Raw genomic sequence first — 24995 nt, 5'->3', positions numbered from 1 at the left:
GAATTTTCCAAAAACATATACATATGCTGTAATATATTTATAAATCATGTTTTAATTGCTGCCTTTGAAGTCATCAAGTAAGGAACAGTTTATTAATTTCTTATAATTTTCTAGTAAGAGGGAGAATTTTGATATTCATATTAAGTGTAAGGATGGGCGTCGAATTTTCCAAAAACATATAATACATATGCTATAATATATTTATAAATCATGTTTTAATTGCTGCCTTTGAAGACATCAACTAAGGGACAGTTTATTAATTTTTTATATAATTTTCTAGTAAGAGGGAGAACTTTGATATTCATATTAAGTGTAATGATGGGCGTCGAATTTTCCAAAAACATATACATATGCTGTAATATATTTATAAATCATGTTTTAATTGCTGCCTTTGAAGTCATCAAGTAAGGAACAGTTTATTAATTTCTTATAATTTTCTAGTAAGAGGGAGAATTTTGATATTCATATTAAGTGTAAGGATGGGCGTCGAATTTTCCAAAAACATATAATACATATGCTATAATATATTTATAAATCATGTTTTAATTGCTGCCTTTGAAGACATCAACTAAGGGACAGTTTATTAATTTTTTATATAATTTTCTAGTAAGAGGGAGAACTTTGATATTCATATTAAGTGTAAGGATGGGCGTCGAATTTTCCAAAAACATATAATACATATGCTGTAATATATTTATAAATCATGTTTTAATTGCTGCCTTCGAAGTCATCAAGTAAGGAACAGTTTATTAATTTCTTATAATTTTCTAGTAAGAGGGAGAACTTTGATATTCATATTAAGTGTAAGGATGGGCGTCGAATTTTCCAAAAACATATACATATGCTGTAATATATTTATAAATCATGTTTTAATTGCTGCCTTTGAAGTCATCAAGTAAGGAACAGTTTATTAATTTCTTATAATTTTCTAGTAAGAGGGAGAATTTTGATATTCATATTAAGTGTAAGGATGGGCGTCGAATTTTCCAAAAACATATAATACATATGCTATAATATATTTATAAATCATGTTTTAATTGCTGCCTTCGAAGTCATCAAGTAAGGAACAGTTTATTAATTTCTTATAATTTTCTAGTAAGAGGGAGAATTTTGATATTCATATTAAGTGTAAGGATGGGCGTCGAATTTTCCAAAAACATATAATACATATGCTGTAATATATTTATAAATCATGTTTTAATTGCTGCCTTCGAAGTCATCAAGTAAGGAACAGTTTATTAATTTCTTATAATTTTCTAGTAAGAGGGAGAATTTTGATATTCATATTAAGTGTAAGGATGGGTGTCGAATTTTCCAAAAACATATAATACATATGCTATAATATATTTATAAATCATGTTTTAATTGCTGCCTTTGAAGACATCAACCAAGGGACAGTTTATTAATTTTTTATATAATTTTCTAGTAAGAGGGAGAACTTTGATATTCATATTAAGTGTAAGGATGGGCGTCGAATTTTCCAAAAACATATACATATGCTGTAATATATTTATAAATCATGTTTTAATTGCTGTCTTCGAAGTCATCAAGTAAGGAACAGTTTATTAATTTCTTATAATTTTCTAGTAAGAGGGAGAATTTTGATATTCATATTAAGTGTAAGGATGGGCGTCGAATTTTCCAAAAACATATAATACATATGCTATAATATATTTATAAATCATGTTTTAATTGCTGCCTTTGAAGACATCAACCAAGGGACAGTTTATTAATTTTTTATATAATTTTCTAGTAAGAGGGAGAACTTTGATATTCATATTAAGTGTAAGGATGGGCGTCGAATTTTCCAAAAACATATACATATGCTGTAATATATTTATAAATCATGTTTTAATTGCTGTCTTCGAAGTCATCAAGTAAGGAACAGTTTATTAATTTCTTATAATTTTCTAGTAAGAGGGAGAATTTTGATATTCATATTAAGTGTAAGGATGGGTGTCGAATTTTCCAAAAACATATAATACATATGCTATAATATATTTATAAATCATGTTTTAATTGCTGCCTTTGAAGACATCAACCAAGGGACAGTTTATTAATTTTTTATATAATTTTCTAGTAAGAGGGAGAACTTTGATATTCATATTAAGTGTAAGGATGGGCGTCGAATTTTCCAAAAACATATACATATGCTGTAATATATTTATAAATCATGTTTTAATTGCTGCCTTTGAAGACATCAACTAAGGGACAGTTTATTAATTTTTTATATAATTTTCTAGTAAGAGGGAGAGTTTTTATATCCATATCATAGTCCTATAAACATGATATACTGTTTAAAAAAAATCTTTGCTGTCAAGGATATTATACTCTTCTAGTAGATAAGCTAGAATGATTTTTTTACCAGTTTTTGATAATTTTTTGCCTGATGTGTATAAAATTTCTGTCAAGGCTATTAATTCCAAACGTTTATAACATTATAACGGGTAAAAAAAGGCTCTTTTTTCAGATATGTTTAATTAATACAGGATGCATTATAGCAGAGTAATTTGTTTTTCTTTTATTTCTGAATTTTAGTGTTGTCCATTTTAGTGTTGTTGTACACTGTATCGTGATCAGAACATAAATTATCAATGTCCATTATAAGTCCTAATATCATTCTCTAGAATTTCCTTGAGAAGCATTTAACCTCTTAATAAGTACTTAATAATACTTTCCGACTGATGTTAATCATAGCAAAAACAGCTGTAAAACCCTTGAATTAAAATAACTGCTTAAAGAATTTACCTTACTTGAAAATTGAAAAACCTAAAATTAAAAATTGGGATATTATTCAGATAAGAGATTCGAATTTTAAATTTTTTCTAAATTATAACACTTGAATAAAAAATGTACTTGTAGTCATATTTACTAAAATGATATATTTTTAATTCAAGCTTAAAAATAAAATATAAAAATTACCTCAATCAATCAGGAATTCGATACGTGTATACAATGTACAAAATGACAAAAACATGAATATTTAAAAAATAATTTATGTTAAATTTATGATTAAAAATAATTTTTATTGAATTTTGTTGCATTATTGGAATTTTTCCTAAGGAAGGGATGCTAGACATTAGTGTTAAGATGCCTTCCATTGAAACGAACTATTTCTAAATTCTACTATATTACTCTTGACTTGTTTATAAGATTTTCATTATTATTCTTCAATTGTTTTATCACACAGAACATTATTATTCTTGAATTGTTTCATTAGAGAACAGTCTCTTAAAAGGAAATCTACACATTGATGATTTAATGATATGCTTTCCGTTGAAAAGATACATCTATAAATTATATTTTACAATTATTGAATATTATTTTCATTGTTATTCTTGACTTCTTTCATTAAAGATTTTGATTATTATTTTTAAATTGTTTCATCAAGGAGTATAGATATTATTCTTGAATTCTTTCATTACAGAACTGTTCCTTGAAAAGAAACGCTAGACATCAATTGTTTAGTTATTATTCGGATATACCTTCCGTTGAAGAGACCCATTTATCAATGTTACTTTATTATTGTTGAATTATTTTATTAGATATTTTCATTGTCATTCCTTCCTGACTTGCTTCATCAAAGAATTTGATTATTATTCTTAAATTGTTTCATAAAAGAGTTTAGATATTGTTCTTGAATTCTTTCATTAGAGAAATGTTCCTTAAAAAGGAACGCTAGACATTGATGGTTTAAAGATATGCGTTTCATTGAAAAGACCCATCTACGAATGCTACTTCATTATTCTTGAATTATTTAGAGAGTTTCGGTATTATTTTTGAATTATTTCATTAGAGACTTTGATTATTAATCTTGAGCAGTTTAACTAGAGAGCTTCAAAGAATTATTCTTGACTGACATCATCAAAGAAAAACACGCGAGACGAAAAGCTCGTGTCTAATATTAGTTTAAACTCTTTATTACTCTTGATGGGTTTCATTAGAGATTTCAATCAATATTTTTGTTTAGAGAACCGATTTTTATTACAGTCCCTAAAAAAATAAAGCTAGACTTTTATAATTTATTGACATGCTTTCCGTTCAAAAGATTTGTTTATAAACGGCGCTTTATTATTCTGGAATTGTTTTATAAGAGACATTATTTCATCGTAAACAAGTTTTTTGGCATCTTTGGCTAGCACAAAATCAAAATGTGAGAAATTCTTCCAAGGTACGCAATAGCTATACACGAGTGATTTTAACCTCTTCTCTAATAAACTGATGTCCTCCGTGTCTGCTAAAGCATCGTTCATTCCCCAGAACAATGCTGTGGGTGTAACCACATTTGACAAATTATATTCTGGTGGGGTGTCCTAATTAAGAAAAAAAAATTGTTTTAGAACTTATTACTTATTTAGTATTGCACATATTACGTTGAGTAAAAAGTTTTCCACCAAGAAAAAAAAAATAGTGCGTGGAGTCCCTCCGCGTGGAAGAAGTTAAACTTCGCAACCTGTGACGTTAATTGCGGAGGAATCAGCAGTCGTAGAAGGATCACTAGTTCTATTCAACGACTCTTTTTCCTGCTCCACTCGCTTCCGAGCTCTGTAATCACGGTAATATTGTGCATTTTTCCCTCCTGGACCTCTTGAACCAGTGGAAGTGCTTGTGGTTGCCTCATCGTCTCGCCCTAGAAAATGTACTTGTATTAATAATGTATGTGAATGCGTCATAATGTAATTTCAGAAGAGAAAACCTAACAATCAATTGATATTCACAAGAGACGTACCTTGACATAACCTTAAATCCGTTGCATTGTCCGTGGGATTGTTTTCACTCATTTTTTACAATTGTTATCCACTAAGTTTGGAAATAAAAAATACTACCCTATTAAATTATATGTGTATCAAAACAAACTAAAAAAATATTTATATAAAAAAAAATACTTTTATGACTTTTATTATTTTTATGCTAGTGAGAACCCAAACAATATGGAAATGAATGAGGAAAAAATTGGATCCTACCACGTGATTTCCCGGCCAATAAAAATGTATCGTTAAACGGTTAACGCAACCTTGTTGGAAGTCGCATAAGAAGTATAACTTCAAAAAGCAATCTTGTAAAATGATGTCTTGTCAATGAAATGCAAACGTCAAGTTCTAACCCAATAGTTCGTGCTGAATGATATGCTTTAACTGGTCACAATCAACCACAATAGGGTGACCGAAACGTGTTTCATCTTCGATATCGAAATTCCCAGCACTAAATTTAAGAAACCAAACTTTTAAGGTATCATAAGAAACCGTATTGAAACCTAAACATTTTCTGTGGCATTCAGCTGCACTGAGTTTATTTCAGAACTCATAGTTACATAATCATTCTGATCCTTTGACGTGAAAGCTCGTTTTTGGTGCACAAGCTAGTTAAGTTTTGACAAACAAATTACATAATTGTGCAGTTCCAACTTTCAGCTTCAGAAGGCAAAAACCAGTTTGGAGAAAAGTTAACTAACATGGTTAACTTGGCGCTGAGGTATCTCCCCTTGGCAGAAAACTTTTTACTCAACCTGATATTTTATAGTTTGTTACAATCTATTTTTTTAATTTAATAAATTTTTTTCCCTATATGTATTACCGTTTCCGAATTTATTTTTCATGAACAATTACATTAACTTGATTCCCTTATAAAAGATTGCCAAATTACAACGCTTTTGGGGAAGATTTCTTTAAGTGTTTGAAAGTTAATGTTTTGATGCATGATTCTTTCTTTTGAAAGTTTGATTTAGAGTCCAGATTACTATATATAAATGATTCAAACGCTCATATGAAATGCAATTTTGTTCCGGCTACATCGTGGTGAGGCCTTTAAATTGTTAGAAAAATTAATCATACTTCTGAAAGGTTTAGTATTAATGGTCTACCACTTTATAAAACTGGAAAAACGTTGTTAAACTTCTTTTCCCTTTTATTTCAGATTTTTTTTATAACTCTTCACCTGTTTTTAGTTATTTTTCATTATATTTGATTTCTTTATTAGTTTTAATTGTACTGATTTCCTTTTTACTACTTCAGACTTTTATAAACACCTCAGAATATTTTAATTTCTTTTCATTAACTCATTTGGTTAATTTGTTACTTTTAATTGTGCTGAACGCTTACCAAATATTTGAATGTTTTTCGTGTTTGTTTGTTTTTCAATTTAACTTTTTTTTATTTTGGGTGGATTTGGTTTCTTTATTAAACTTGTTTATGAGGTTCTTTTTTTTACCTATTTTATTGTTTTCCGTATTTATCAATTTTCATTTTTCTTATACGTATCACCATTTGTAAATTACTTTTATTTTAACTGATGATGTGACAGTGATTTCTTAATTAATTAAATTTTTTCTGATATTTCATTTACTAATTTTCATGTTTTACTTGTTTTAAGTTTTGATATTAACCTTACCTTTAAATAAATACTTTTTGTTAATTAATTTAACTTTTTCATCATTAATTTTAATTTTGTGACTATTTTTTGAATGTTATGTTTTCGTTAAGCTATTTTAGTTTTTTTTAATGTCTTTTTATTGATTAATTATATTGTAAATTTTTTTTAATTAACTTTGATTATTTTATTATAATGTTACTCACGTTTCACTAATTTCATTTTTTTTATATATACCTTACTATACTGTCCTCACGCGCCAGAACTCACACAACTCTTCCTCCAAATTTCTAGAAATATTTAGCATTGACATAGGCAAGACAACAACAACAACATGTATGCCTTACGATTTTTTTTAATTAGCTTTCCTAAACTCACTTAGTTTTTTTATTAATTTTAATTGTGCTGATTAAATTAATTTATGCTATTATTGTAACGTTTTAAGTGTTTAATGTATTTTTAATGCTATAATTGTTTTCAGGATTAAAATAAAGTTTTTATACATTTACTATGTATTGTAATTGATAACTTTCGAATTACCATTAAACATTAGAGAAAGATTTACTATCTGGCTCTCACGAGAACTCCTCCAGGCACTAGACTCACGTGCTGGCGGTTGCTAAAATTACGATGATAATTCACAAGGGTTCCGTGGAAAGGTCACAAGAGTTTCAACTGTTAGGACTTATTTTATGATTTCTGAAACCTATAATTACAATTATATTTAATCAATGATTCATTTAATATTTAGATTATTATTAAGAAATTATTCGGTTAATTTATGTGAGGAAAAAAAGCATAACTTAAAAATGTATATAGTTATTCTCATAACAAAACATCGAATACATTATGAAAAAGATGCTCATTTAGGAAAAATCACATTAGTACTGTTCGATGAATTTTTTCATTCAAAATAAAATAAATGGATTCAACATTCTTCTGGTAATTATTCTCAACGTTTATAACAAAAAAATCGAAATCAATTTTAGAATAAACGACGCTCCAGCCCAATGAATTCAAATAAATGCCAGCAAGTGACGTCATTTTTGGTAAATAGTGTCCACAATCGACTCAGAAGCCAATTAACTACGTGACGTCACTTACAGGTATCCAAGTAAATCTGATTTAAATCACCTGGATAAGCATAGTCATTTCACTTCTTCTCAAGTTGTAAGTATCCAACAGCCTAACTTAAAACACAATTTTGAAATTATTATTGATAAAACTATTTCTTTCTTCAGGTTAACCGTCTTCAAAATAATTAGTAGTCCATTGAAAATAGTTAGTAGTACATTTTGCTTATACGTTCGCAATTCTTCTAATGAACTTTATTTATGAAGTTGGGGTCCCGCTAAAATAAAAAAGGTGATCAATTGTTGTTCCCAAGCCGAGAAAATTGAGAACCACGGATTTAGGATGAAAGTTATTCCATTTTTTTTAATCTCTCCCCTTCATTTGAAATGACTTTACTCTCCTTCCCATAGCAACAATCAACCTCAAACGTCCAGTCGGGTAAAGTTCTCGTGATAGTTGGTCTATAATGTCGAAAATCCATGTACCTGATTGTAATACTTCCAGTTTTCTTTTCCGTAATCAAACTTCCGAAATTTCTTTGATTTTACCATCTAATAAAACAAAATATGATACATTATTAGTCATTTAATTTCAATCACTTTTAAATCTAAATGTATCTATGTGTAAAAATATCCCACATTTAAAAGTGTTTATCAACTTGCGTTCGAAAATTTTGAGGATCGTTAAAAAAAAATTTGATATTTTATTTAATTTCAAAATAGCAGCATCAAACTAATTTATATCACGAAAGATTCGATATGTGTTTGTTTAGCAGGGAGATAGTTCTCTCAACATAAATTCAAAAATTCTTTATGTTTTGTTTCGCTTACTTCTTCAACTAAATTCTTACTCTATTCTTTTATCATTCTGCTTGAAATTTTGTGCATTTTTTCCAAAGTGGCATAAAATTAAAATGAAATAGTGATTTCATGTGGGATCATATAAAATTAAACTTTTGCACAGTTTTTTTAATAACTATGTATAAAATTATTTTATGTAATCACATTGGGGGTACGGATATGTATTTCAAGTAAAAATGTATATTTAGAATTGCAATTTTTTTAAACGAATAATTCAATGTGTTTCATGCATTGCGCCCTAGACAAAACGAGGGATTGCCCCCTAGACTAATTGCGAATTCAGTAAAAAATTATGTTTTCTGAATTGCTCCATCAGGAAAGCAGACTACAGTGACGTAAAATAGTTTAAGAATCATATTTTGGCTAATGTATTTTTTTTAAATAGATAAGTTTAAAGTAACTATGTTCAGTACTTTTTTTTATTTACGGTGTAAAAAAACATTAGATTTAAAATTTACTTTTGATGAAGTATTGAAAGATTAAACTGAAGAATTTAGAGAAAAAAAATGCATTTAAAACTATTGCAAGGTCAACTATTGAGAGGTCAACCAGCTCTGGCTCACAGCTCACTCAGTTTTTACTGGTTGTCTCAGGGTTAATAATTTTAGTATTTTATATATATATAATTTCTGTATTTTGTTTATATAAGGGTTAAAAAGTTTTGTATTTTATATATATATATATATATATATATAATTTTTGTATTTTATTTATATAAAGGTCTGTTGACCTTTTTTATTCATCCATTGTATTTGGCGTATGGGTCTATTGGCCTAGAGCGCTGTATAATTTCAAATTAAAACTATTGCAATCAAATTGATGTCGATCAATTTGATAGACTACTCTAATGCAAATGCTAATATCGCAGCTTTTATCTTATTTGATATTGCAAATTGACCGGTTTTGTTTTTCTTCAAAATTCAAAATTTCCCAAAATTCCGGGTTTAATTTTTAAAACTCAACATTTTTTTTCCCGTCTTTAAACTGTAGGTTTTTACATCAATAGGCCTGGCACAAATAAACACCTTATTTAACTATTCTTACTTGAGAAAAATGCACGACATTCTTTATAGAGGCACCGTTTGGGAAATGAGCAGCGTAAACTGGTGTTCTTGTCTGAAAAAATAATAATCAAATAAACTGCAAGTAAACATAGATAAATAATATTATATAAAAATAAGGAATCGCAACATAAAAGTGCCCATTTGAAATGTGAATATTTTCTAAAAGCACACTCAACTCCATTAGAGCTTGGTTTCAACAGGCCATAAAAAATTTAAAACGTGATTAAAAAAAATGAATCAATCATCTGCACATTTATATATTTGTAAGAACCACTACATAATGCTTTTTGTAGTAAAATTACCTGTGAGTAAATCATCCGATTTTCAATTAAAAGAGAAAGGATACTTTTAGTTATTATTAACGTATAATTACTATCGCAATTAATCCTATAAAAATTAGGCAAAACCAAAGTGGTAAGAAATAAGATATTTTTATAAATAAGTAGAGCATAGAAACCGTCTAGTATACTCATCGAAGAAAATTTTTCTTGGTGTTTGCAAGACTTATGTTTATAATAAATAAATCTCGGTTATATATAATAAATCTCTCTCTCTCTCTCTCTCTCTCGGTTATATATAGGAAAATGTCTCCCAATGCTTGATCCAGGAATTCCCTTGTCTTTTGATAGGGTTCAAAATTATAAGACTACAGAGTTGAACACAGGTAGTCATAAACTCGAAAATTGGAAAGGCTGTTTAACGACCGTAACAAAAATTATATCAAAGAATTAATTAATGTTATCAGCTTAAAAATTGGCATAATAAATAAATATTTTCTCTTTAAACTAATAAAAGAAAGTACCTGATTATATTGCTCACTATCTTTACCAAAAACCATGTACATGATATTTTCGCAAATGAATGCAGACTTCGAGGCGCAGAGGTTCCGGGTGATGAACTGCTGGGCTGGATTGTTTGACATGAATTCATACACCCCAAATGTATTCATGATACTCTTTAAACGAAAAAATATATGCTAATGTTAGTGACTCTGAAAACTACAGCGATATCAAAATAAAAAAAAAATTCAGATAGAGATTACATTTACTTCGATATACTCAAAATAAGGGACGAGGTTACTAACTATAGACTTCACGTGGCTAACTTCTACTTCTGGTGCTAGTGCCACAAACAACTTTATCTGGAAATTAAAGAAAAAGAATATCGTGAGCATTATTTTTTTATGATGCATTTCAATAATCATCGATAACGATAATATCGAGAACATTATTGACAACCCAAGACCAAAATATAAACAAGATGGCGTTTTACTGTTACAGCTATTAGGGTTAGTTTATCATCACTCTGAATCAATTTTCCGATCAGATTTAATTGGGTACTTAAAAGTGACGTCATGCTTTAGCGTCAAATCTGATTGGCTGCCGAATCGTTGCAAAACAGATGCCACGATTCTGCAGCCAATCAGGTTGCGTGGTGATAGGATACACTAAAATATATTAAAATCTCTGAATGGAAAAATATTTCTGTTGTAGAAGCTGCAGTAAATTGTTATTGAGGTTTTATTTTTACCTTTTCATTGTAAAGAGGTTTTTCAGACAGAAGAGCAAAAGCTATGGTTGTCCCCTGAGAGTGGCCAATATATACCAGATTGTCTTCTTTAGTTACATTGAGAATATAGTCAATCATAGCTGGCAAATCATATTCGGCCATCTGATCAAAGCTAAAAGAAAATAATCAGTGTTTAAATATAGTATGTAATTCAATACGACAGTTTTTTTTTTTTTTTTTTTTTTGTATTAGTATAAAATTAGGCTCGATGGTGACAAATTTTTCAGCGAAGGGCGTTCCCGTTTTCGTATATATGATGACGTTTTAAATATCAATCTTGATTCTTGACCTACTCTACAACCGCTTACTACAGCTTATTATTTAGCTAGGCGATATTTTCAAACAAATCATATTTTTTCCTATAAAAGAAATAAATTACATAATTTCTGAGCTCAAATCTGCTATATTTCATAAGATATCAATGATATTAAGTAATTCTGATGAGTTTGAAGTAAAAATCTGCTTAGTTATTTAGATATGTATTATGGCGCCTTTTTACTTGTTTATTACTGTTTATTCGTAGTGCTGCCAGCCGTGCTCCGTCATATGTTAGCGTTAGCATATTGTTCGAGGAGCGAGATTAAATTCATTCTACAACTTATCATTCAGGTTTAAATTTTGAAGTTTTTATATTGTTAACAAGGTAAGAAGTGCTTTATAACGATTTCTTTTTTAAATGACAATTCTTACGTCTTGAAATGACACGTCTTCATATGACGATTCTTATAACGATTCTTCTTTTAAACACAAATAATAAATCAGTTAAAAAACACAAGTACACAAAAAAAACACTCAAGAGAATCACAAAACACAATGTTCACGTTGTGTGCCAAATGGCTTCAAAACACACCAAAAACAGTAACCCGGAAGTATAGGCAGTCAAGAGCTTTCAGCGCTCTCCTTTGTAGAAAACGCAATCCAATATACGGGTCTGCTTTCGACCGGACATAACTGAAAATTCTAAAAACACGTTTATTCCTTTATATATACAGGAATACAATAATGAAAACACTTCTATAGTTTGTCTACCATTAGAACTCCACCCGCCACAAAGTCTCCAGCCGTCTGCTTCTGAAACAAGAATAGCGAATTTCAGGGAGGGTAGCTTGACTTCATTATAGGGCTAAAACAATTGACCGAAGAAAAAGGTTCTCTTTCTCTCTCCGATCCGAGCTAAAACCTGTCCTAAACCCCACACCCCTACTAGAAATAGTTACACCTCGTTACCATAGTCATCGCCACGGGTCCAGACGAATGGCTAGGGGAGTTCTTACTTTAGACAAACTATATATTAGGTCTATGTAAGCAATCTATCTTTTAGCAACAGATGCTTTGGAAGATTTTGCATGTGAAAATTGTTGTCACACATCGAAAGATCAAGCTTGAAGATTTTAGAAATGGTGTCCTTTTCTCCTATGCAAAATTCAGATCGACCAAAATGAGAAAGGAAATGAATAACTTGTTCCTAATTTTAACATCACCAACTTTTACATCATTCTATAGGATAGTAAGGTTTATTTTATAAAACTTTTCAAGTCTTACTTGAAAAGGAAATGAGGTATTATCTATTTAAGCTCAATTTGGTCGATCTGTACTTTGCATGGGTAAAAAGAGCACCATTTCTAAAAAATTCAAACAAGATCTTTCAAATTGTGCCAATATATATATATATATGTAATAACAGGGCTCCAACCCTGTTATCAGTGTTGTATTTAGCTTGAAATAATTGCAGTCATAAGCCATCAGACGTTCTAAACAGGTCTATTTAAATGTAGGCTGGTATTGATTACAGTTGACGTCCACACTCCCAACGGGAGGGGAATGGACAAGACTTCTGACAATTCCTGAACAGCTTATCAGGATCAAATCATGATGAAAAGGACACGCAAAACTATGCGTTCTTACGTTTTATACCAACATAGATTTGAGGTAAAAAGGCACATTTCGTACATTCCTTGTAACCTTACGCATTAAGGAAAATCATTTCTGCTTCCTTATATGGAAAGGGAACGATTCTAAAAATAACTCTTCCTTTGAAATATAAATCTATTTATATTTCAATGGTATGTTTTCAGCCTTGAATTCCCAAAATAGAATCTCTCGACGTTTATTCTTTAACAAAGACATTTTATGAAAACGAAAGAGTTTTAATTCTCTTATTAATACAAAAGTATTTTGTAATACAAAAATTAAATATATGATATTTTCAGATTTATTATTTTCAGTATGATATTTTCAGATATTTTCAGTAATATATACTGCAATGATATTTTCAGAAAATTAAATTTATTTACCCTCAAAAGTTTCCAATGTTTACCTGAAATCCCAAAAATCTTTTGAGTTTGTTTCGAAGTTGAGATGTTGTCTCGAATAGGCACCACCCCTTGTATTTCCGAGCCATACATCGTAACCATAATCTGCCAGTAAGAAACCTGAAATATAAAAAATATCTCTATATTGATAAAAATATACAAATGACATACCAGTGTATTTTATATAATATCTTTTTAACGATAATAAAAAGCTGCAAAATAACTTGAGCCATCATTGGGCCAATATTTACAAATCTTGGCTAAATAAGAATATTGTCTATATTTATGCAATATTGTAAAGCACTCTTTTTTGCAGATATAATCGTGTGAGATGATGACGAGATTATATCTTTTCATTATTTAGTTTTCCAACTTTTCAATTTTTTTTTAATGAAATTCTTAAATATTTTTTTTAAATTTTTCATTTTTGTAATGTTTTATCTCCTTTTTTCATATGTAAAAAATTTAAATATAAGAATTACACAGCATAACAATAAAACTGTACAAATACCAAGACTTTGATGTGGATAATTAATCACCCAGTCTGCAGAAGATTCTAATATTCCGTGCTGTAGCAAAACCGGTTTTCGATTCCCTGTCTTCTTGTTTAATTTGCCATATGGTATTCTTTGTAGAGAAAGCTCGTATCCGTCTTCTGTGTACGCAAAGTGATTCTCAACTGGATACCCTTTGGAAGTAATCAATTCAGTCTAGAGATATAAATGAAGTTTGAATTAAATTATGTACAGGGTATTTATAATTAACGTTATAACCATTCTGGTTCTTATATACCAATGAAGTTTGGTACATATACGTTATATGGACCATGGGAAGAGTCATCTACCTTTAAAATGAGATTCAAATTTCGAACAATTGTATGGAAAAAGGTGCGCATTATGTTCAAAATATGCAAATCTTATGCATATTTTCAATGTGCATTCTAACACACTCTTACACACCAATCGAAGTTTCAGAAAATATTTTTCCTGTGGTAGCTAAGAAAGTACTTTCAATGAACTAAAATTAAAAAACATTTTTCCACCACTATTTATAAATAATTTTAACAGTAAATTAAAGGACAGATAAGAGAAATGGTCATGTTCCAAAGTCCTACAAGAATTCTTTTAGTTTTTTAAATTCCACCTTTAATTTTCTGCTACTGAAAAATGCATTTCGCACATAGAACAAATGTTTAAAGGTTATGTAATAAGTATCAAATATACTAATCTAGGTTTAAAGTACTTAGTTAATATATTTCGTGATTAAGAAAACTGCACCAATACTACGCAGTTTTAATGCCGATGCTGCATTGCGGCCGTTCGAAAGGGATATGCACCGGAGAAACTTTCTTGGTAGTGGTAAATTTTGACTAGTTTTAGTTGGGGGCGAGCAATAGCATCTCGCCAAAGTGAAGCTAAAAACATTTTATTTTTATTCTAATGGGATGACAACAAAAGGCGAACTTAACTTACTTCAAGAGCATAAAACCACCGAAAAGGGCAACAAATAACATTAAATTTTTTTTAAAAAATGTAAATTACTTTAGCTACATTAATTGAAAACTTAGGTAAGTGGCATTTTCAAACATTCGTTGTTATTTTCTCTGATTCATTAATTCCCCTGAAAATTTCACTGGTTCTTGCATCGAGCTCTATAATTATGTCGGTATGAAAAGTTTTACAGCGGCCTCGGCCAATAGGCCCATACGCCAAATACAATGGATCAATGGAACATTAAAATAGATCAACATACCCTTAAATATAAAATACAAAAAATATACCTGAACCAAGATTTAGAAAACCACAGGAACACGGTGTCAATTGCCAATTAAGCCCGAGACAACAAGTACAGAAGAGTCATGAGTACAGGAGTACAGAAGAGTACACAAGTATAATTATGTTGGTATATGCTTTTTAGTTTTGAGCATGATTTCATACTGTTTCTCAGTACAGATTTTTTTTTTATTCTTCACTTATTTTTTAATCACCCCTCGCGAAGCACGGGTTTTCAGCTAGCGTTATATAACATAAATGATTGATTTGTTTCTTGTTAGGTTAATAACACCCCCTAGAACATTACAGTTGAGGTGTTCTGTCAGATGGAATTTAGGTAAGGAGCGAGCCTCTTTACATTTGGTTACAATCAAGTTCTACCTTGGTTTGACAAACAACACATTTTATCTATTATAAAGAATCAATTTGTTGGAATTAGGGTCAAATTTGTGGCTCTACACTATTTTTATTCTTCATTTCTAATAATAGGAGTTATTATTTTATGTATGAATATGCCTAGTACGCATTTTAATAGTCAATTTTTATATGTTTTTTAATTAATTTTTAATGAACTTGAAAGAGGTAATGACTCTACTGGTTTACTGTGGACACGTTAATAATACTAGAGTTCTCGCAGTTCTAAGGAAAAATTCAATTCTGGTAGACTTTTTTTAAGACAATTCCTAGTTCTGCAAAAACGAATTAGCTGATCGAAATTAATCTCATATTCAACCCACAGCAGTTTACTTCTGTAGTGATGCATCTCTCTCCAAAATACTTAAAAGAAGAAAAAAAAATTAAACATTTTCTTAAAAAATTTAAAAACTTTACTTATGTCTATAGTGTTAAAATGCTTCTTTTCTGCTCCATTTACATTGCAACCACCACTACAACGGCACTATATCTTCCGCTACAATGCTAGAAGTCCAAGATAAATGAGTAAAGGACCGCAAGCGGCTCAAGGTGACATCTGGCTGTTAATCTCTTAGTTGATGTTGGCTAAGTTACTTTTTCTTAGAAAATTTTCCTGGCTTTAATTATTTATATTATTACTATTCTGTAAAATCTTATTTTAATAATTGCACATGTTTTCGACCATGTAAATTTAAAAAAATATTCCTCCAAAGAAGCCACTTTTACCCTCGAAATATATATATATTTTAAAATTGGAGTAAACTTTAGTTTTTTGTAATGAATAAATATTTCCGTCGTAACTATCCCAGAAGTAATAGTTTTCCTATAATATTTAAAGTGATAGTTTAATCTCAATTCGCGCAAGCTTCTTAGTATCCTGGAAAAGAAAAGAAACCCTGATAGTAAAATCGTTTCATATCTAACTTGTTTTCGAAAACGATAAGGAACCGTTGTTAGCGAGATTTATTAAAAGTTATAACATATGCAGAAGACTGTCTCCTATAGTGGGAAATACATGTGTTAGACAAAATTATGGAAACACTTCTATTATAACTATATGTGAAAAAAAATTATCTTGGAGGCAAATGCTTTGGAAGATTTTACCTGGTCAAACTCTTGCACAATTTGAAAGATCCTGCATGAAGTTTCAAGAAATGGTGTCCTCTTTATCCATGCAAAATAATAAGAAGTTAAAAATCTTCTTCGCTTTTTCAACGCCATAATAATTTTAAAAAAAAGCCTCCTTTATATGCATGCTACAATCCCATCAAATGATTTCAAAATTCATGCCAAAAAGGATTTATTCACTTCCTCTCCTCATTTTGGGTGATCCGAATTTTGCATGGGTAAATATGACAACATCCTGTTTTTAAAGTTACACGTTGAAATTATTTCTATTAACAAAGTACTATATCATTTCGTTTATCTATATCTCTTTTTATTCTGTTTTTAAAGTGACATATTGGAATTATTTCTATTAACAAATTCCTAAATCATTCCTTTCATTTATAATTCTTTTTATCCTGTTTTTAAAGTTATACATTGAAATTATTTCTATTAACAAAGTACTATATCATTTCTTTTATCTATAACTGACTTTATCCTGTTTTTGAAGTTGCATATTGGAATTATTTCCATTAACAAAATACTATATCATTTCTTTTATCTATAACTGGTTTTATCCTGTTTTTAAAGTTACATGCTGGAATTATTTCTATTAACCAAGTACCATATCATTTCCTTTATCTATAACTGGCTTTATCCTGTTTTTAAAGTTAGATGTTGGAATTATTTCCATTAACAAAGTACCATACCATTTTTTTTTATCTATAACTCTTAATCAGTTACAATAAAATTGCAAAAAAAGTAAAAGTTTAAACAGACTTACGACATTTCGGTGAATATCTGGATCTTCTATCAGATTTGCTACATTATTTATGTCATTATTTATATAATTAATTTCATTATTTATATCATTTATTTCATTATTTATATCATTATTTATATCATTTGAAATATCACTATAAACTACTGAATATGGATATGCTAGCAGTACCACTACCAGTAAGAAGTTCATTTCAAACTGAATCTAATCAGTTTGTCAACATCGACTCTCAATAGCGCTTTAAAAACTGTATTTTTCACATTTATATCTCTTACTTTAAAGGATAATCCAAGAGCAATTTTTTGTACCTTTCATGAATACGCTTATTGACTCAGATGGCTGAATGACGTCGAACAAAGCGTTCCAAAACTGAATATATAATTCTGATTTTAATGATAAAACCTTCATTTTTACCAATTCACAGTGAATCAGGAAAATTGCAACACGTAACAACTGTCGTAATGGAGATTTTCTAATGTACTTGTTCTCGATTTATTCAATAATGTTTTATATTTCTTTTTGTTCTATTTCACGGACTTATATTGTCCAAAATATAAATTTTAATAATTAGCTTCATGACAAACATCGCCTTATCTGATTTTCTGCTTGATTGTCAATCGTTGTTTCAAATTTTTGCGTGTGCAAAAATTGCAGTAAAATATGCAACGAGGAAGGAAAAAAACAGAACTTTCAAAAAAACTTTTGATCTAGTGACGCATGATCGTGTTGTAATAGTGTCCGGTCTGTCGCAATCTGGGATAGTTTGGTTAGGAGAGCGCTCCGAAGTTTGGACCCCTTAATGTTAGTTTTACTTTTTGCCTGTTGGGCCATATCTCAAAGACATTTTATGCGAATTGAAAAGTTTTTTCACAGAATTATAATATTCATCTATCCAAAAATAATTCATGCGAAATATAACTTTCAGTAAGTATTTATTATTTTTTATTATTTTGTTTAATAATGGTCGACAATTTTGAACAGCAAGATAAATAATTTTTTTGCATAATTTTACATTTAAAAAAATACAGAGTTTGAACGAAATTGATTGAATTTTTAAAATAGAGCTTTTTTTAAATTCGATTTATCAGGAACTATTCGACCGATTTCGTTCGAATTTTGTATTTGTATGTAAATTTACATTCGTTGAAATGATGCAAAAATATTATTTATCTTGCAATTTAAATTTTTTTTTACTATTGCTAAATAAAATAATGAAAAATAATGAATATTTACTGAAAGTTATATTTTTCATGAAATTATCTTTGGCTAAACGAATTTTATAATTGTGTGCAAAAAATTTTCAATTCGCTTGCAAATTTCTCAAGAAATGGCAAAATACGCAAGAAATAAGATTAACATTAAGGGATCAGAACTTTGGACAGCTCTCCTGACCAAACTATGGGGACCAAATTTCCCAGATTGTGTGACTACCTCTATTTCGAATGTCAGAAATCCGAATCTGTCGAAAAAAAGATATCTTTATTCCGAGAAAATACGTTTTTATGTCTGATTTCGTAACTAAACATGTCGTCTGCGCTAATTAATTTGCATATTTGAAATCAGCCTTTCGAATCATTAAGAATGAGCCGTAGAATGTGAAGATACGATCATCAGATCAAAAGTTATTCAGGTTGGTCTATTTTTTATTTTGAGCACTGTACAATTTGCTTCATTAATATTTGAATCAATACTCTAATTTTTTGCGAGAAATATTTTTCTTAAAATAATTGAAAACCAACATAGCGATTACTATCTCCCTTGTTAGTTATTGAAATTTTTAGCGTGGCTTTTTTCATGATTAGTAATTAATTCGGTATCATTATATTTACCTTGATATTTTCTACGGATTTTCTTGTCGTATTACCATATAAAGCATTTGTTTTCTTTATGTAGCATTTAGTACTGTCCACACACTTGCTCTTTTAATTTGTTTTTTAATTTATTTTTAAGCTCTAAAAATATTTAGGAATTTGCTAAATTTGATTTCTGTCACATACATGTTTTTCTTTTCATGTTGAAGTAAATTATAATTTAGCCTATTTTATTCATTTTCAGCTTTTGTATATATACAAAAAACAAATTCATCACTAGACTGGATATAGCCTAAAGACTGCAAATTTAGCTGTTGGACATATAACCTAATTTCATCATCATCATCATCATAGTTGGCCAGACAACCCAATGTGAGCCAATACCTTCCTCTGAAGATTTCTCCATGACGACTTCTGATTCATCTTTGATAACCTAATTTAAGATTATTAATGATGAAATATCTTCATTCCTTTAATTAAATATAGTCTTTAATAGGTTATAAAGTTCACTATTGCTTTAATAAACTTTATTTATAAAGTCGGGTTTCCACCGAAAAAAGGTTGATTATTTAGGATTCCGCTGACGAAACAAATTTGAAACCTCTGCACTAGGATTAGGTATCGAGTTGAGGAAACATTTCCGTCAAAGATCACGTTATTTCGAGACAAACTGATTATCAAAAGCAACGAAATATTGCTCAAGAATTGCAAAATCGTCAAAAGTGAGAGTTTTATTTTTGAGAGTGTATGCAACGATGGATGGTTAAATGTGTAAAGCTAAACACAGATGGCGCTTGGGGTTAAAATTTGTCGTAAGACTTCCGGGTTATTACTTCCGATTGATTTTTACGCCTAAATTTGGAAAAGCGCACCATCCAGTATTATTATACTAATAGTGTCTACAATATAACGCATTCTTTCAATTTAAATTGCAACGAAATATAACGCATTATTTGCAACGAAATATAACGCATTCTTTCACTTTAAATTGCAACGAAATCTAACGCATTCTTTCAATTTAAATTGCAACGAAATATAACACATTATTTCAATTTAAATTGCAACGAAATATAACACATTATTTCAATTTAAATTGCAACGAAATATAACGCATTCCTTCAATTTAAATTACAACGAAATATAACGCATTCTTTCAATTTAAATTGCAACGAAATATAACGCATTCTTTCAATTTAAATTACAACGAAATATAACGCATTCTTTCAATTTAAATTGCAACGAAACAAACAACAAATGTGTTCGAAAAACTTCGCAAGCATTCTACGATGCAACCCAAAAAATTTCAAACGATAATATTTTACACAAATATAGCCAAATAAGGGATAATACTCAAAACTTGGCAAATTTATTTATGTTTTGATATCAATTTTCTTAAATTTATTTTAGTCTTACAACCAGTTAGAATTTGTAAATTACAGGAAACTTTTATGAATGCTAAAATTATGCGTAAACTTAATCACAAATTACAATAATAGAACTTCCTAAAATATTAAGCCTGTTTACGCATCGCCTCGTAAACATAAGATGAGCGGAGGAATACACCGGAAGTTTTCAAAATTTCTTCCGGTTTCAGAAAACTTATTATTGTTTACAACCATCCGTAAACTTATTATAGCCGATTTCGAGAAGGGTTTGACAGCAGACTTTAACACGCTGCTTAATTAGGATATGTAAGCCACTTAACTTCGATTGACAAGCGAGTGGGAAAGGTTGGTCTGATAAGCCACCGATAAAAGCTTTTCGTAATCTCTAAATGAGTGTAAACATGATATCGATGATTCTGTTTTTAGAAACGACAATTATTTATTGATGATAAAGTAACTTCAGATTTCAAAAGCCATTATCTCAAAACATGTTTTTAAAGTCATCGACGAAAATTTCTCAAATAATAATAAATAAACAAATGAAATCAATACAGTAAAGTCGGGATATAACGTGAACGGAATATTACGAAATATTAAGTTCGCTATTTCGACAAATTTCCAAGTCACTGTTGAAATGCTTATTTTAATGATCTATACATCTTATACATCTTATTTGACGAATTGTACGAATTGACGAATTTGACGGGGTAACATCTTATTTGACGAATTGTAAGAAAAAGATATGAATAAAAAAAATCGAATTTATTTAAAGAGTTTTCTATTAACCAAAAAATTGGAATGGTATTCCAAATTAGAATTCATTCCAAATGAAGCACGCTCTCATTTCATGCTCTATAATTTCCCTCACCTATGAAAAAATGATACGCTTTCCAGCCAACACCTTCTAGAAGAAAGAAGGCCCCCGCATAAGCGAGAAATCCTATTCTTTAGTAGTCCGAATGTAGTGACCTCTATCGTATTTTTTCCCACTACGCAATTTTGTGGCCCGAACGTTGTGACAGCTTTCTTACGAAAAACCCCACTAAACAGTTTGCGTTCGATGCGTTGTACTACTAAATTGACCGTGCGGAGGCCTTCTCTCTTCTAGGAAGTGTTACACCCGCCCATTTGTCGTGGTTATATGATACATATTTACCCAATTATTTAAGAATCAATGACTTCAATGAAAAGTTTGGAAATTTATTTATGGCACCCGACATGAATAATGAATCAATATTCCTAATAATTAAATCAATCGATATTCATTTAATTATTTTAAAAAAATTGTGTCTTTTTATTTACCATTTATTTATTTACTCATTTATTAATTTACTTCATTTTTTTTAAAAATATTTTTACCTCTTGTTTTTTAGAACGTTTGGAGATGTTCCGTTGAAGGGGGCCGTAAAAAATCACAAGATCGAGGGGAGCGAATTCAGGACTAAAAAGACAAGGTTTAATATAGGGAATACTGAGGGCAGTTCCAGTGAACCTTAAAAAGTTAGTGTTGAGTATACCAGACAAACATTCACCGAGCAGCGACACTTTACCTTAAAAAAGGCATTAGTTTAGGGCCTAAACTTTAGGGCATACCGGGCAGTGGCTCTTAACCTTAAAAAAAGTCATCAGTGTAGTGTATACCAGCCAAGTGTATACCAGAAGGTTGCTGTTGGCGATGGTTAAATTTTTTCACGAAGTCAAACATCAAACATAATAATTAATCAAAAATAACAAACATAATAATAAATCGATGATAATCGCTTGTTTATTACCTTTTTCGTAATCTGATTAATTAAGGGATGTGAGTGCTATTGCCTGGTTTATCCTATTCTGATGTTTTTTAAGTTTAAGTGCCACTACCAGGTATACATTTGCCCGGTCTACGCTACACAGTTTGCCCTTTAAGGTTTTTAAGGTACTAGTATTAGTTTCAAAAGCAGTAATCAAGATGCATGGAAACAGTTGATTCGGCTATGTCATAGATACGACAAAAAAAAAATTAGTTTCACCTCTGTACATTCCTGCTGTCTGTAGAGCACCTGTATGGTATTTTTTCCTAAAAGTTTAACAATTAATAATTATCGAACTAGTTATCGAATGTTATATTCTTTTATTCCGTCTTTCTCTCTGTACATTTTTCTACACAACTGCTTATACTCAGGTTTCTAAGCCCTATAATTTTTGTGTAGCAGGACAAAATATAACGTCAAGTTGAACACCCAAAACAGCGGCTGCATCAGCGGCCCTTGCGAGTCTCTAATATAAAGAGAAACTCTTATTTTATAAAAAACGGTATCCATACTTACTAAATATTAATGTCTCAACTTTCTATTTGCAAGAAAATAGTTCTTCATACAATATTGAAGAATTTAACCCTTGGCACTGCGATGTCCATCAACGATGGTTAAATTTCTAATTTTAAATCACCATTCTTAAATTAGAAATTTTTATACCTTTTTAATTAGTAACCACGTTATTTTAATAGCTTTAAAAATTAAGTAAAAAATACCGTAGTATGTATTTTAAATGATTTAGTGCTTTTATTGGTTTAAAAAGTATTTTAAAGTATTCGGAGTGTAAAAGTTTAATTGATGTTAAAAGACCATATTAGAAGACACAAGTAAGTATTTATTTGTTTTGCTCATATAACTGTGTGTTTTCTAGAAGTTTTTAGTCGCACGAATCATGACTGGGTACCCGGACCAGGTCAATTTTTCTGGATATCCAGTTTCGGGTAATATTCACTTATGTTGAGACATAACTACATTCATATTTATATTTCATTTTATAATTGGTGACGAACTGCCAATCCAATTCTGAGTTGGCGACTATAATTGTTCAATTCCGTAGTCTTGTAATTTTGAAAACAAATCAGAGGACAAGGGAATTCCTGCATCAAGAATTGGGGCAAACTAGCCATCTTGGAGGAATTTTTTCATGGAACAAACCCGCATTTCCATTACATCCGGAGAAGAACCACAAAAACCTCCCGAGGTTAGCCCAACGGCAAGGGGATTCTAACCTATGGTCTGTCTACCAATGAGGAAATTTTACGTCACCACTGTGATCGTTGCGAGCCGGGATATTCGCAGCAATCAGCCAACGCTGGGTTCGAACCTGAGTCGCTTCATTGGAACCTAAGTCACCTCTATCCGCTAGTAACTGCCAGGAATTTGTAGAATAAGCTCTAACGAGTCTAGCAAAACAAGATAAATATTGAAGTAAACAAGATAAGATAACCTGGATCGCCAATATCGAGAAAGAACGCATGTGAATTTCATTTTGTAATAATTTTTTTTTAGAACTTATGGCTTTGAAGGAAAAAAATTTTTTTCACTATTGTTTAAATGTGGTTTAATAAATGAAAATGTTTTTTTTTTACATAATTTAATTTACAATTAATTAGAAAATAAATTTTTCAAATGCAATAAATGACACATTTATTTAAATTGTTTGTATTTCGGTGAGCTTGGACCAGATCACCTGGCTATTCGCTGACAATAACCTAAAGCTGTTCATAGGTTTAGTTATTTTGGAAATATATATCCCATCAACTTCTTAATACTCAATCAGAAATAGTTATGGGTCGAAAGATTTTGCTCTAAGAAGTGAAAAGATGACACAGTAAGCACGTTTTTTTTAAATGCACGATTAAATAATAATTTTAAAAAAACTATATAATTAAATGTATTAAATATTATAATATATTAAATTATAATAAATATACAAATTATATTAAATATATAATTATAAATAATATTAAATATATTAAATATATAAATTATAATTTTTAAAAAACTATATAATTATTTAAAATCCCGTTGAAACTATTGATTTTTGGGTTTCAAATCACTTTCATTTGCAAGTAACCATCTCAAATAGAAAGTTCAAGATTTTTTCATAATGAAATAATTAAATAGATTATATTGTTCATAAATGTATGCACACAGATTGTGAAACCGTTGTTTCCTTTTTATTCGGGGAAAAGAACTTGAAAATGTTGTCTGCTGCTGGTCTTAGAAATTTTAAAAAGTGGTGGTGACAAAAAAAATTAACGCTGATATTTTAATCCATTTTTGGCCGCCATCATTACAGATTTCTTTTAGGAAAATAATAAATCTCTAGGAAAATTCTTAAAAATCCTGTCTCTTAAGAATATCTTAAAAAAATAATAAATAAATAAATAAAACGAAGAAAAACTTACCAGCATTACCGTGATTTATTATCACCATTACAACTTTGCGAATCTCGCGAAAACCCCTCTAGCATGTAGAAATAGCATGGATTAACCCACAATTTACGCCTTATTTTCATAATCTTAGCTACTATGCATAGTCTTAGAAAAATGTTACACAAATTTAGAAAGATAAAAGAACAATTTTCATAATTTAATATCACTATTGTTAATAAAAACAAAATAAAATTCGTCGTATACTCAGACAATTTACAATTAAAAAAAGATTTCATTGAATACGTTCTACCA

General features: G+C 29.7%; 1 protein-coding gene across 2 annotated transcripts; it reads right to left on the bottom strand.

The window, feature by feature from the left end:
• Positions 1 to 2867: 2867 nt before the first annotated feature.
• Positions 2868 to 24844, bottom strand: LOC107446196 (gastric triacylglycerol lipase). 2 transcript variants are annotated; one of them, XM_087152306.1, is made up of 9 exons: positions 17320 to 17657; positions 13757 to 13955; positions 13251 to 13365; positions 10895 to 11045; positions 10413 to 10505; positions 10167 to 10319; positions 9345 to 9416; positions 7926 to 7991; positions 2868 to 4313 (listed from the first exon to the last, which is right to left on the bottom strand). In XM_087152306.1, the coding sequence occupies exons 1-9, from the start codon at positions 17506 to 17508 to the stop codon at positions 4023 to 4025; spliced, it is 1329 nt and encodes a 442-aa protein (XP_087008432.1). In that variant the 5' UTR covers positions 17509 to 17657; the 3' UTR covers positions 2868 to 4022. The 2 variants fall into 2 exon arrangements, with proteins under 2 accessions (XP_087008432.1, XP_087008433.1); XM_087152307.1 differs by lacking the exon at positions 17320 to 17657 and adding an exon at positions 24717 to 24844 and having other exon boundaries at positions 3327 to 4313.
• Between the last annotated feature and the right edge of the window lie 151 nt (positions 24845 to 24995).

The sequence above is a fragment of the Parasteatoda tepidariorum genome, chromosome 9 (assembly GCF_982258835.1).
Source record: "Parasteatoda tepidariorum strain Cologne lab strain chromosome 9, Ptep-v5.0, whole genome shotgun sequence".
In the NCBI taxonomy this organism is placed as follows: Eukaryota; Metazoa; Arthropoda; class Arachnida; order Araneae; family Theridiidae; genus Parasteatoda; species Parasteatoda tepidariorum.
This window is presented reverse-complemented; position numbering and strand designations above follow the sequence as displayed.

What these genes read in the sequence shown, in the direction of transcription:
- LOC107446196 (XM_087152306.1), bottom strand. Translation starts at nt 17,508, where the DNA reads ATGAACTTCTTACTGGTAGTGGTACTGCTAGCATATCCATATTCAGTA. An exon ending in AAAGATTTTTGGGATTTCAG is followed by an intron (nt 11,046 to 13,250) that starts GTAAACATTGGA and finishes ATTTTCTTTTAG; the next exon opens with CTTTGATCAGATGGCCGAAT. An exon ending in ACTGGAAGTATTACAATCAG is followed by an intron (nt 4,314 to 7,925) that starts GTACATGGATTT and finishes TTTCTTAATTAG; the next exon opens with GACACCCCACCAGAATATAA.